Source organism: Onychostruthus taczanowskii, unplaced genomic scaffold (genome assembly GCF_017590055.1).
Source record: "Onychostruthus taczanowskii isolate IOZ18803 unplaced genomic scaffold, ASM1759005v1 scaffold207, whole genome shotgun sequence".
Taxonomy (NCBI): domain Eukaryota; kingdom Metazoa; phylum Chordata; class Aves; order Passeriformes; family Passeridae; genus Onychostruthus; species Onychostruthus taczanowskii.
The window spans coordinates 224,897-238,921 of NW_024499318.1; the positions used below are offsets into that span (position 1 = coordinate 224,897).

The 14,025-nt window shown below is 59.1% G+C and overlaps 1 protein-coding gene across 1 annotated transcript; it reads right to left on the reverse strand.

Moving 5' to 3' along the window:
• Nucleotides 1–955: 955 nt before the first annotated feature.
• GATAD2B (GATA zinc finger domain containing 2B) lies at nucleotides 956–12,024 on the reverse strand. The gene is made up of 10 exons (XM_041403944.1): nucleotides 11,695–12,024; nucleotides 9,719–9,848; nucleotides 9,402–9,533; nucleotides 9,122–9,253; nucleotides 8,354–8,524; nucleotides 6,307–6,622; nucleotides 4,749–4,951; nucleotides 3,517–3,627; nucleotides 2,509–2,626; nucleotides 956–1,463 (listed from the first exon to the last, which is right to left on the reverse strand). Exons 1-10 carry the CDS (start codon nucleotides 12,021–12,023, stop codon nucleotides 1,330–1,332), a joined length of 1,776 nt encoding a protein of 591 aa, XP_041259878.1. The 5' UTR covers nucleotide 12,024; the 3' UTR covers nucleotides 956–1,329.
• Nucleotides 12,025–14,025: the final 2,001 nt, after the last annotated feature.

The window sequence follows — 14,025 nt, forward strand, 5'->3', positions numbered from 1 at the left end:
GGGGGGGGTGACAGGGCTGTGACCCCCCCCCAAATTTCGTTTATAGCACCAAGAGTTTGGCCCCCCCGGGCCACCCCCCCTATTGCACTTGGGTTTGGGGATTTTTTCCAGGTTTTCACCATTTTCATGGGTGAAAATCCCTTTTTTTGGGGGGTTTTTAAAAATTTTTGTCATTGAAACTCAGCCCTGGGGGGGGAGGGGGGGCAGTGGCACGGACAGGGCCCGGTGCCACCCCCGGGTGACAGAGGGGACAGGGCCCGGTGCCACCCCCGGGTGACAGAGGGGACAGGGCCCGGTGCCACCCCCGGGTGACAGAGGGGACAGGGCCCGGTGCCACCCCCGGGTGACAGAGGGGACAGGGCCCGGTGCCACCCCCGGGTGACAGAGGGGACAGGGCCCGGTGCCACCCCCGGGTGACAGAGGGGACAGGGCGGCTCCGGAGCATGCAGGGCCTGGGGACACACGAGGGGACAGCTGAGGGGACAGCTCTGGGGACAGCTCTGGGGACACTCACCCGCCCTGGCCGCGCCTTCGCTCCGCTCTCCGCTCCGGAGCCGCCGCCGTGGGGACAGGGACAGCTCTGGGGACACCGCTGGGGAGGGGGGGTCTGCTCACCTCCAGGGACCCCTGGGGACACCGAGGGGACCCCGAGGGGTCCCTGGGGCGGCTCTGGCAGCGTCCATCACCCCTGGGGACAGCGGGGCCGGGATCCTCCCGGGGGGAGGTGACACCCCCGGGAGTGGGACCAAGGGGGGGTGACACCCCTGGGATCAGAACCAGGGGGAGGTGACACCCCTGGGATTGGAACCGGGGGGGTGACACCCCTGGGATCAGCTCCAAAAGGGATTTGTCCCCCCCAGGAGACGCCCCCAACCCCCCCGGAATCAGCACAGGCCGCCCCCAAAATCTCCCCCCACAGGGAACCGGGGAAGGTGCCCTTGCCAAAAGTCTCTGGAAAAGGGAGAAAAAAGCTTTAACCATCCATGGAGCCAAGGGAGGGGGGAAAAAAATAAGGAAAAAAAGGGGCAAAAAACAACCCACAAGACAAGGAGAAAGCGGCGGCGTTACAAAACGAGCGGCGGGGCCGGGGCTGTCCCGGCCTGGAAAACCAAAGGAATTTCGGGCTGGGAACGCTGGGGGTGGGGGGCGGGTCGCCCTTTGAAATGTTTGTTTTGTCTGTTTGGATTTTTTTTTCTTTTCCCCACGTTTGTTGTTGGTTTTTTTTCTCTCTCTCTGTGTGTTTCTGTCGGGTTCTCCCCGGGAGCGGAGGCAGCGGCGCGGCCCGGCTCGGCGCGGCTCGGCCCGGCGGGAGGGCGGGGGCAGCCGGGGCTATTTCTGCCCGCTGATGGACTGGGATATGGAGCGCGGCGGGATCATATCCAGCAGGTATTCCCGCTGCCGGTCCGCCAGGCTCGACGCCTTGTGGCCCCCGATGCCGGCGTTCAGGTAGGCGATGTTCACCCCTGCGGGACGGCAGCGACGCGGCGCTCGGGCACGGTGCCGAGCCGGGGAGCCCGGCAACACGGGGATCCCGCGGATCCCAGGGACCCCAGGGACCCCAAAGATCCCATGGAGCCCAAAGATCCCAAAGATCCCACAGATTCCATGGACCCCACAGATCCCGCGGATCCCAGGGATCCCAAAGATCCCATGGACCCCATGGACCCCAAAGATCCCACGGATTCCATGGACCCCACAGATCCCACGGATCCCAAAGATCCCAGAGACCCCACAGATCCCAAAGATCCCACAGATCCCATGGACCCCACAGATCCCACAGACCCCACAGATCCCACAGATCCCACGGACCCCACAGATCCCACAGATCCCATGGACCCCAAAGATCCCATGAACCCCACAGATTCCAAAGATCCCACAGATTCCATGGACCCCACAGATCCCATAGATCCCACGGATCCCATGGACCAACCCCACAGATCCCAGCGACACTCTGCCACTGTGCCGAGCCGGGAGCCCATGGATCCCATGGATCCCACAGCCCTCATGGATCTCACAGATCCCATGGATCCCAGGGACCCACAGGCCCCACGGATCCCCTGGATCTCACAGCCCCCACAGATCCCAAAGACCCACAGCCCCCACAGCTCCCATGGATCCCACAGACCCCTCAGCCCTACAGCCACCCTGGGACCCCCATGAGGCAGGAAGGGCCAGGACAGGGCTGGCACAGGGTGAGAATTCCTAAATTCTGCCCCAAAATTCAATGGGTGTGGCCTGAGCTGTCCCATGCCGCTGATCCCATCCCACCCCATCCCACCCCATCCCATCCCATCCCATCCATCCCACCCCCATTCATCCCATCCCATCCATCCCATCCCATCCCGGAAAAGCTCCTGAGAGGAGGAGCCCTCCTGAGAAGGTTCTTTGACATCGCTGGAGAGGCGATGAATCAGCAAATGCTACATATCCCATCCCATCTATCCCATCCCATCCCATCCCATCCCATCCCACCCCACCCCACCCCATCCCGAGGCAGTGGGGCCGTACCTGGCATTCCCAGGAGCCCTCCGGCCACGGAGAGCTGCGGGGCCTGGGCGAAGTTGGAGAGCATGGAGCGGGCGGAGGTGGGAATTCCGCGCTGGAGGCTGCTCTGGGGCTGCGGGGCCTGGCAGGACACGGACACGGACACGGGGCGGCGTTGGGATTGTCGGGAAGGGGGACAGAGGGCGGCCATTCCACCGTCCTGATGGTCACATCCCGTCCCACCCCCATCATCCCATCCCATCCCATCCCATCCCCTCCCATCCCATCCCATCCCATCCCATCTGCTCCAGTGCCATCCTGTGCCACCCCATCCCCTTATCCCATGGTCCCATCCCATGATTCCATCCTATTACCCCATGATGCCATCTCCTTATCCCATGATCCCATCCCATGATCCCATGATCCCATCCCACAACCCCATCCCATGCTCCTATGGTCCCATCCCATGACCCATCCCATTATCCCATGAACCCCTCCCATTATCCCATGGTCCCATCCTATTATCCCATCCCATTATCCCACGGTCCCATCCCATGATCCTGTCTCATGATCCCATGGTCCCACCCCATGATCCCATGATCCCATCCCATGATCCCATCCCATTACCAAACAATCCCATCCCCTTATCCACAATCCTATCCCATGATCCCATGGTACCATTCCATGGTACCATCCCATTATCCCATGATCCCATCCCATGATCTCATTATCCCATCCCAAGATCCCATGATCCCATCCTATTATCCCATCCCACGATCCCATCCCATGCACCCATGGTCCCACCCCATGACCCATCCCATTATCCCATCCCATTATCCCACGGTCCCATCCCATGATCCTGTCTCATGATCCCATGGTCCCACCCCATGATCCCATGATCCCATCCCATGGTCCCATCCCATTATCACATGGTCCTATTCAACAGTCCCATCCCATGACCCCATGACCCCATGATCCCCTTATCCCATCCCACGGTCCCACGATCCCAGGGCCGCATTCCCGCGTTCCCACCTGCCGGAGCGTGTGGTGCCGCAGGATCCCGTCCTGTTTGCCGACGCTGGGCACGGCGGGCGCGGCCGTGGGGGACAGGGCAGCCTGCTGCTGCAGCCGCTGCTCGATCTCCTGTGGGAGCGGCCCTCAGCTCTCCCGCGGGAGCGCCACCCCTCGGGAATGCCACCCCTCGGGAATGCCACCCTGCTCAATCCCCTCGGGAATGCTGCCCCGCTCAGTGCCCATGGGAATGCCACCCCGCTCAATCCCCTCGGGAATGCCATCCCATTCAAATCCCCTCGGGAATGCCACCCTCTCGGGAATGCCACCCCACTCGATGCCCATGGGAATGCCACCCCATTCAATCTCCACGGGAATGCCACCCCACTCAAATCCCATGGGAATGCCACCCTGCTCAATTCCTTGGGAATGCCATCCCACTCAATTCCTCAGGAATGCCAGCCTGGCTGGGATGGGATCAATGGGAACGATGGGATGGGATCCTCCCATCCCATCGGATCCCATCCCCGGTATGGGAACAATGGATGGGATCAATGGGAACGATGGGATGGGATCAATGGGGTGGGATCAATGGGAACAAAGGGATGGGATCAGTAGGGAGGGATCAATGGGAATGATGGGATGGGATCAGTGGGAATGATGGGATGGAGGTAACGGTATGGGAACAATGGATGGGATCAATGGGAACAATGGGATGGGATCAATTGGAATGATGGGATGGGATCAACGGGATCAACGGGATGGGATCAATGGGGTGGGATCAATGGGAATGATGGGATGGAATCAACAGGAACAATGGGATGGAATCAATGGGTGGGATCAAAGGGAACAATGGGATGGGATCAATGGGATCAGTGGGGTGGAATCAATGGGGTGGGATCAGTAGGGTGGGATCAATGGGAACAAAGGGATGGGATCAATGGGAACAATGGGATGGGGATAATGGGATGGAATCAATAGGATCCATGGGATGGGGATAATGGGATGGAATCAATAGGATCCATGGGATGGGGATAATGGGATGGAATCAATAGGATCCATGGGATGGGGATAATGGGATGGAATCAATAGGATCAGTGGGATGGGGATAATGGGATGGAATCAATAGGATCCACGGGATGGGGATAATGGGATGGAATCAATAGGATCAGTGGGATGGGAACAATGGGATGGCACAGGGCGCTCTGGGATGGGACGGCCCAACGGGAAGGGACATTCCCAGCGATCCCAACCTGCTCCTGCTGCAGGGCCTTGACGAAGGCGTTCTTGAGGCGATTCGTGTGCTCGGCCTTGAGCGCCTTCTTCTGGTTGGAGGTCTGGCACTGCTCGCACAGGATCCGCCCGCCCTTCTCCTGCTTCCAGTGCGGCGTGAAGTCCGTGCGGCACTGCGCGCACACGAACGGCTCCACGCGCGGCACGGCCGGCGCGCTCTTCCCTGCAACACGCGCCCGCCTCAGCACCCGCGCAGCGTGGCCGGGGGCCCCGAAATGCCCACTGGAACCGCAAAAAACTGGCAGGAAATACCGGAGGTTTTGGCTGAAATAGCGCGAATCGGCCGTGATGCTGAGAATTTGGGCTAAGATCCTGAGAATTTGGGCTAAAATCCTGAGAATTGGGCTAAAATCCTGAGAATTTGGGCTAAAATCCTGAGAATTGGGCTAAAATCCCGAGAATTTGGGCTAAAATCCTGAGAATCTGGGCTAAAATCCTGAGAATCTGGGCTAAAATCCCGAGAATTTGGGCTAAAATCCTGAGAATTTGGGCTAAAATCCTGAGAATTTGGGCTAAAATCCCGTGAATCAGCCAAAATCCTGAGAATTTGGGCTAAAATCCTGAGAATTTGGGCTAAAATCCTGAGAATTTGGGCTAAAATCCCGAGAATTTGGGCTAAAATCCCGTGAATGGGCCAAAATCCTGAGAATTTGGGCTAAAATCCCATGAATGGGCCAAAATTCTGAGAATTTGGGCTAAAATCCTGGAATCGGTGAAAATCCTGAGCATTTGCTCAAAATCCTGCAAATTGGCCAAAATCCTGAGTATTTGGTCAAAATCCTGAGAATTTGGGCTAAAATCCCATGAATCAGCCAAAATCCTGAGAATCTGGGCTAAAATCCTGAGAATTTGGGCTAAAACCCCATGAATCAGCCAAAATCCTGAGAATTGGGCTAAAATCCTGAGAATTTGGGCTAAAACCCCATGAATCAGCCAAAATCCTGAGAATTGGGCTAAAATCCTGAGAATTTGGGCTAAAACCCCATGAATCAGCCAAAATCCTGAGAATTTGGGCTAAAATCCTGAGAATTGGGCCAAAATCCTGAGAATTTGGTCTAAAATCCTGGAATCGGTGAAAATCCTGAGCATTTGCTCAAAATCCTGAGAATTTGATCTAAAATCCTGAGGATTTGGGCTAAAATCCCATAATCAGCCAAAATCCTGAGAATCTGGGCTAAAACCCTGAGAATTTGGCCGAAATCCCACGAATCGGCCAAAGTCCTATGAATTTGGTAAGACCCTGAGAATTTGGTGTAAAATCCCAGCAATCGGCCAAAATCCTGAGAACTTGCTCTAAAATCCCGCAAATTCAGCCTGAAATCCTGCGAACCCATTAAAAACCTTCAAAGCCACCCCAAAATTTCACAGCTTCCCCCCAAACCCCCCACCCCACCACCTCCTTCTACAACCCTTCCAAGCGCCCCCGAAGCCCTAAACCGCACGATTTCGCCCCAAATCGGGGCTGAACCCCCGGGAACCCAGCTCGGTTTCCCCTCGGGGACGACCCCGGGCAATGACCTTGGCTGTCGATGACGCTCTGCACCACCTCCTCCAGCCCCACCATGTAGATGAACTCGCTGTTGGCGGCGCTGGGCAGGAAGTGCAGGAGCGGCGCCGGCGGCTTCGGGGGCGGAATCTCCAGGAGCGTCTTCTCCAGCTGCTTCCGGAGCGCCAGCTTGGCGGCGGCCTGGGAATTGGCGGCGTCGGAGAGAGCGCTGGGGCTGGGGAGAGGGGAGGACACGCGGGCCACCGAGCCCGGCTGCATGTGGGACGCGAGGTTCATGTAGATGGCGGAGGACGACGAGCGCTGGCACGGCACCGAGGAGCCGGATTGCTGAGGAGGAGAGGGGGCGGGAGGTGGGCTGGGACCCCCGAATTGGGGAGGAGGAGAGGGGGTCAGGGTGGGAATTTGGGATCGGGGTGGGGATTTGGGACTGGGTGGGGATTTGGGATCGGGTGGGGATCTGGGATCAGGGTCGGAATTTGGGATCAGGGCGGGAATTTGGGATTGGGTGGGGAATTTGGGATCGGGGTGGGGATTTGGGATCAGGGTGGGGATTTGGGATCAGGGTGGGAATTTGGGACTGGGTGGGGATTTGGGATCAGGGTGGGAATTTGGGACTGGGTGGGGATTTGGGATCGGGTGGGGATCTGGGATCAGGGTCGGAATTTGGGATCAGGGCGGGAATTTGGGATTGGGAGGGGACTTTGGGGATCAGGTGGGGATTTGGGATCAGGGTGGGAATTTGGGATCAGGTGGGGATTTGGGATCAGGGTGGGGATTTGGGATCGGGGTGGGGATTTGGGACTGGGTGGGGATTTGGGATGGGGTGGGGATTTGGGATCAGGGTGGGAATTTGGGATCGGGTGGGGATTTGGGACTGGGTGGGGATTTGGGATCAGGGTGGGAATTTGGGATTGGGGTGGGGATTTGGGATCGGGTGGGAATTTGGGATCGGGTGGGAATTTGGGATCAGGTGGGAATTTGGGATCAGGTGAAAACTTGGGATCAGGGTGGGAATCTGGGTTCAGGTTGGAATTTGGGATTGCTGGGATTGCCAGGCTCACAGACCCCCGGAGCACCAGGAGCCGTCAGGGGGGACACAAGGGCTGGGGGGTCCTGGGAATGCGGAGGGGAGGGTGAGCAGGTGTGGCCTGGGGGTGGGGGTCGTGCAAACCGGTCCAAACCAGTGCAAAGTGGTACAAACCAGTGCCCAAACCAGTGCTCAACCAGCCCCAACCGGTACAAAGCACTGCCCAAACCGGTACAAACCAGTAAAAAACGAGTGCAAAGCAGTGCAAACCGGTACCAACCAGTGCCCAGGCAGCCCAAACCAGTGTCCAGGCAGCCCAAACCAGTGCCCAGGCAGTGCACACCAGTGCCCAGGCAGCCCAAAGCAGCACCCAGGCAGTACAAACCAGTGCAAACCGGTACCAACCAGTGCCCGGGCAGCCCAAACCAGTGCCCAACCAGCCCAAACCAGCGCAAAGTAGTCCCAACCAGTGTCCAACCAGCCCAAACCACTGAAAACCAGCCCAAACCAGTACCTAGGCAGCCCAAAGCAGTACCCAGGCAGCCCAAACCAGTGAAAACCAGCCCAAACCAGTAAAAACCAGCCCAAACCAGTGAAAACCAGCCCGAAGCAGTGAAAACCAGCCCAAAACAGTGAAAACCAGCCTGAAGCAGTGAAAACCAGCCCGAACCAGTACCCAGGCAGCCCAAACCAGTGCCCAGGCAGTGCACACCAGTGCCCAGGCAGCCCAAAGCAGCACCCAGGCAGTACAAACCAGTGCAAACCGGTACCCACCAGTGCCCAGGCAGCCCAAACCAGTGCCCAACCAGCCCAAACCAGTGCAAAGTAGTCCCAACCAGTGTCCAACCAGCCCAAACCACTGAAAACCAGCCCAAAGCAGTACCCAGGCAGCCCAAAGCAGTGAAAGCCAGCCCAAACCAGTGAAAACCAGCCCAAACCAGTGCAAAGTAGTCCCAACCAGTGTCCAACCAGCCCAAACCACGGAAAACCAGCCCAAACCAGTACCCAGGCAGCCCGAAGCAGTGACCCACCGGCTGGTAGTTGATGGCCGGGCTCATCCCGGGCGTGGAGCTGCGGACCAGGCCGGGTTTCTGGGGCCCGCGCTGGCCCTGGAGCTGGGCGGGGCTGGGGGCGATGACACGCTGGGACATCAACATGTGGGGCAGGGCTGAGCTGGCGGCCGAGCGGATCACGCTGTGGCCCTGTGGGGAATCCAGGTGGAATTCAGGAAGCAGCTCTGGGATCAGCGCAGGACAACCCCAAGCATCCCCACCAGTGCTCCCTGAGCTCAGTAACAAAGCCATAGAAAAGTGAGGGAAAATTGGAGCACTGACTGCCTGAGCCACGGAATTCCTGCTTATCCAGAATCCCAGTTAATCTCTAATGCCCCAAATCCCTTGCTTTTCCCCAAACTCTCCTGGATTTGACAGAATTGTGGCCCTTTCTCCAGCTCAAGATGGCACGTCCCTATTTCCTGTGGGAGGCTGGAACTGCTCCAAGGAGAGCAGCAGTAATCCATGGAGCAAACACTTCCAGTGTCTTCTCCTTTGGGAGCAGCAGGAAGGCTGCAGGCATTGGAGAATTCCCACCATCCTCATCCCACTCCAGCTGGGACAGCGGACATTCAGATCACGGAATACCCAGCTCCACAAGGATCACCGAATCTAATTCCTGACAAACCCAAATCCAACCCCGAGCACCACGAATTGAAGGAATTCCTCCGCCTCTCGGAAAAAGCCCCTCAGCTCTGCGTGCATCCACCAAAACCAGCATTTTCCAGGAAAACAGGGAACGCTCACCTGTAATGTCCTTAAATTCTGCGGCTCCACCCCCTGAGCTCCGGGCCGGGAGGGGATCTTGGACAGGCCCTGCTGTCCCACGTGGGCAGGGGACGGCTGCACGATGGACGCGGCGTTCTGGACAACGGGGGTCTGGGGGGGCAGCGAGCAGAGCCAGGATCAACAGGAACCCACGGGCAGAGCCACGGATTTGTCTTCCCACGGGGGGATTGGTGAGGGAATCCCACAAGTGGGAGAGTGAAGGCTCTGCGTGCTCCTGTTGTCCCACCCATCCCCTCACCTTCTGCACCACGTTTTCCTTCTGGAGTTGGCTCTGCCGCAGCTTCTTCAGGAGCACCAGCCGGGCCTCCTCCAGCCTCAGCTCGTCCCGGAGCTGCTTGATCAGCTGCTGCCTCTCCTCCAGGCTCTTCCCCTGGAAAAAACCCGACAGCGGGCAGGACGTGAGCAGGGGAGGGGGGAAAGCTGAACCCAGGCGGGAATTTGGACCACAGGTGAGAGAAACGGGGGTCTGCACACAGAACTTGCTGAGAAACGCCCTAAACCCTTCATCCCCCCTCAGCCCGTGCCTTTCCCGGGATGGAATTCCCGTTGCCTCACCTTGAACATCTCCAGGTTGGCCGCCTTGAGCCGCTCCTCCATGCGGGAGCTGGAGCGGGGGCTGGAGGCCTCGTTGTCCGACAGGACGATGATGTCCGGGGACGGGGTCAAGCGGCCCCGGTCCTGGTCACTGCAGGGGGAAAGGAATCCCACTGAGCCAGAATTTGGGATGTGGGGAGCCCCACTGAGCCAGAATTTGGGATGTGGGGAGCCCCACTGAGCCAGAATTTGGGATGTGTGGAGCCCCACTGAGCCAGAATTTGGGATTTTGGGAGCCCCACTGAGCCAGAATTTGGGATGTGGGGAGCCCCACTGAGCCAGAATTTGGGATGTGGGGAGCCCCACTGAGCCAGAATTTGGGATTTTGGGAGCAGGATCCCCCTCGTTCCAGCGCGGATCCGGAGCGGCGCGGCTCCCGTGGACACCAGGAGGGAAGGACTCCCTCCAAAGCACTCCCTCACCCCCCAGGTCCCTCTCCAGGGGTGCAAATCCCACCTGGGAATCAGGTGGGAATCAGGAGCGTGTCCTGGTGCTGGGATGGGAGGGAATGGCAGGGATACTCCAGCCTGGAACTGCTCATCCTCACTGCGGTGGAGAAGGGGCCGAGCCCCCCCATTAATGGCACCACTCCAAGCCTATCCCGAGCCAAATCTATTGGAAAAGCTCATTCCATAAAGGAAAACCTGCAGGAATACCCAACTGATCCATGATGAGACTGGGAAACCAAAGGAGCAGCAGGGAAAAGAAATAAACCAAAAATCAGTGGTGGAGTCCAGCAGGATCATCCCAGGCAAGGAGACTCCCTTTGCTACCCTGGATTTCATTCCTGCTGCTGGAATGGAAAACTCTGGGATAATCCAGCGTGGAGCAGTGGGAACGCCGGGCTCAGAGGTAATTCCAGCTCCCTGGAAGGCTCCTGGAGTGAGGGGAGACTGTGGAATATCTCATCCCAAACTGTGAGCTCTGAACAGCCAGGAGGGAGCCCAGAGCCAAATCCCAGCTCCCAGGTTTGGCTGCTCCGAGGGTGGGAAGACACTCAGAGCTGGGATTGCCTTCATCTCCCAAACATTCCAGCTGTTTTCGTGGATATTCCAAAGCACCAGGGCACGGAGCAGCCCCTGCTCCAGCAGAGAAATTCCAGAGCATCCCAAGGAGAAGGAGCCAGTGGGAGCCCACCCAGGCTGCATCCCAGGAGCTCCAAACCGGGCTGGCACATCTGGATGGCACTTCCCAGGACGAGGGCTGTCCCGGGGATAATTTTGCAGGAACATCCCAATACATCCAGGCTGGATTACTGACATTCCACCAGGGGAATAAGGCAGAGCCAGAGTCCAAATCCAAGAGGGAAAATGGATCCATCCATGAGGAATCACCAATTGTCAGATTTCCTTTGTCCAGGGAAGAGCAGAATTCCAACAGAATCACTGGAGGAGGAGCCACGGCGAGGGAGGCAGGCAGAGGTGAGGAGAGGTGGAGCACATTCCCCAGGAAAATCCAGGAAAATGAGACATTCCCAGGCTCACTTCTCAACTCAGAGTGGAGTATTCCCAGCTCTTTCCAGGGCAGATTTCCTGGTCCAGGTGTCTGTGTGTGATGCTGGAGCCCCCCTGGGTACCCTCATATTGCACGACATCCAAGGAATTCCGCTGAGGATGCAGCCCACGTGGAGCAGGACCCTTCAGGGACACCTCCTCTACCCCAGGCTGCTCCAAGCCTCGTCCAGCCTGGCCTCACACACTTCCAGGGATGAGAAATCCACAAATCCCTGGACAACCTGTGCCACCCTCACAGGGAACAATTCCTTCCTGATTCCTTCCTCTGTCCATGGGAAGCCATTCCCCCTCATCCCACCATTCCCAAGTCCCTCCCCAGCTCTCGGTGTCACCAGAACAGCTTCTCCAGGACCCCCCAAATCCCGTTTCATCCCCAACCCGGCTCCTCCCACCCTGCCAGACCCCGGAATTCCCGGCACCCACCTCCTCCTGGCGCTCATGTCCACGGGCTCGTCGTTGATGTTCTCCTTGCCCGGCCGGGCCGCGCTCCGCCCGTCCCCGTGGGGCCGCAGGCTCCCGTTGAGCTTCTCCTCGTAGCCCTTGATCCCGTCCGGCTTCACCGGGAGCTCGTGGGGCACCTCCAGCCCCGCCAGGTCCTTGCGCTTGAGCAGTGCCAGCATCTTCAGCCTCTCCATGGCCTCGTGTCCCTCCATCTTCAGCCGCTTGGCCAGGACGTCCTCGCGCTCCTCCGCCGGCTCCAGGCTCCGCTTGAGCAGGTTCAGGCGCAGCGCGTCCTCCGTCATCCGGTCCATCCTGAGGGACAGGGACAGGGACACTGTCAGTGCCAAGGATTCCCCCAGGATCCCCCCCGAGCTCAGCTCGGCTTCCTCGGAGAGCTCCGATCTCCTCATGGAGCTCCGATCTCTTGGAGAGCTCCGATCTCACAGAGCTCCAATGCCCTGGAGAGCTCCAATCTCACAGAGCTCCGATCTCTTGAAGAGCTCCGATCTCACAGAGCTCCAATCTCTTGGAGAGCTCCGATCTCACAGAGCTCTGACCTCTTAGAGAGCTCCAATCTCACGGAGCTCCAACCTCCAGGAGAGCTCCAATCTCACAGAGCTCCAACCTCCAGGAGAGCTCCGATCTCACAGAGCTCCGACCTCCAGGAGAGCTCCAATCTCACAGAGCTCCGACCTCCAGGAGAGCTCCAATGCCCTGGAGAGCTCCAATCTCACAGAGCTCCAATCTCTTGGAGAGCTCCGATCTCACAGAGCTCCAACCTCCAGGACAGTTCTGATCTCACAGAGCTCCAACCTCCAGGAGAACTCCGACCTCCCCAGTCCCCACCCAGGTCAGGAGTTTCCCCCTCTGAAATCCCTGAGAACAGCAGCACAATCCCTCCTTTGGGATTAAACCCCACAGATGCAGCTCAGCAAAGAAGGGGAGCTGGGATGAACCCCCCTGGGAGCCCTGGAATGCCAGGAAATCCCCCACCGTGGTTCCCCAGGCAGGAATGCTCGGCAGCTCCGGGGATGGAGGCTCGGGCAGGTCCATCCCCGCCCTCCCACCTCTCCTGCTCCCCCGCCTCAGCTCCAGGTGCAGGAATGCCCTCTGGAAAACAGGCAGGAGCCCATCCCAACCCCATCCCAAGCCTGGAGCCCATCCCAACCCCATCCCAATCCCGCTCCCAGGCTGATAAGGAACCAGCTCCGACAACAAAGAGCCACGGGAGCTCCACCTGCAAACCAGCTGGGCGAGGCCTTTCCCTGCGGAGCAGGGCTGGGGACCAGGACAAACACCTGGGGAATAGGTGGGAATTCCATGTGGCCGGCCCGGGACCATCGGGAATTCCTTGCTCCGCAGGGAACGGAAAGTGTCCCTGCTCTGAGCGGCCGGATCCGGGCACCTGGAGCTGCTCCACACCTGCCTGAACCCGGCTCAGAGTCATTCCCGGGATAAACCCTCCCCGAGCCAAACTCCCGCCAGGAGAAGGTTCTGGCTCGGGTACAAACCCCCGGAATGACGCATCCCTACGTCGGCACACGAGTTCAGCTCCCGCCGGAGCCAGCGGCAGCAGGGGAGGGCAGCGGGAAAAGCCGTGGAAATCCCAAATGCCATCCGAAAAAAAGCCGGCCGGAGCCTCCGAGGAGCAGCGAGGGCTCTTCCCTACCTGCTCATCCCGTCTCTCCGCACGTCTCCCAAATTTAGCCCAGCAAGCCGGGACAGGCCGCGGGAGCTGCTCCCGCCCCCGTCCCGCAGGAGTGACCCCGGGGGGATCGGGGATGTTCCAGACACCCCGGGAGCGCTCGGAGCCGCGCCCAGCGCTGCGGCTGGAGCCGCTGGGAGCGCGCCAGGATCCCGGGAGCGCGGCCAGGAACGGGCTCACGGCTGCTCCCGGCAGGAGAAGGAGGGAGAGGTCCACGGGACCGACATCCCGCTGCATGGGAGCTCCCCAGGGATACCCGACCTCAGCACGGAGCTGGGATCCAGCGGGGAGATCCAGGACCAACTTCCTGCTCGTCCTCTCCAGAGGGTGGAAGGATCCCGCAGGAATTCCAGACCCCCCCAGTCCCGGCTCCATCACCAAGGTGGTGGTCTCCCAACGCCCTCCCCTCTGGCGTTCCAAACAAATCCAAAGCGCCGTTACCGGGAATGGGGCCCACCACTATTTAATCCACTCCAGAGGTTTTCCAGGCTCAGCCAGATCCAATAAAAATTAAATTAGGCTTCGGATTCGCTATTGAATGGGGCCCTTCGGCTGGAGGGGGAAGGGATTGAGGATCCACTGGGAATTTCCAGAGCGCTGGGAAAGCC

Coding starts and splice junctions, on each gene's coding strand:
- GATAD2B (XM_041403944.1), bottom strand. CDS start 12,023: ATGGACCGGATGACGGAGGACGCGCTGCGCCTGAACCTGCTCAAGCGG. Junction 9,849..11,694: donor GACATGAGCGCCAGGAGGAG/GTGGGTGCCGGG, acceptor TTCCCCCTGCAG/TGACCAGGACCGGGGCCGCT. Junction 4,952..6,306: donor GAGCGTCATCGACAGCCAAG/GTCATTGCCCGG, acceptor CGCGTGTTGCAG/GGAAGAGCGCGCCGGCCGTG.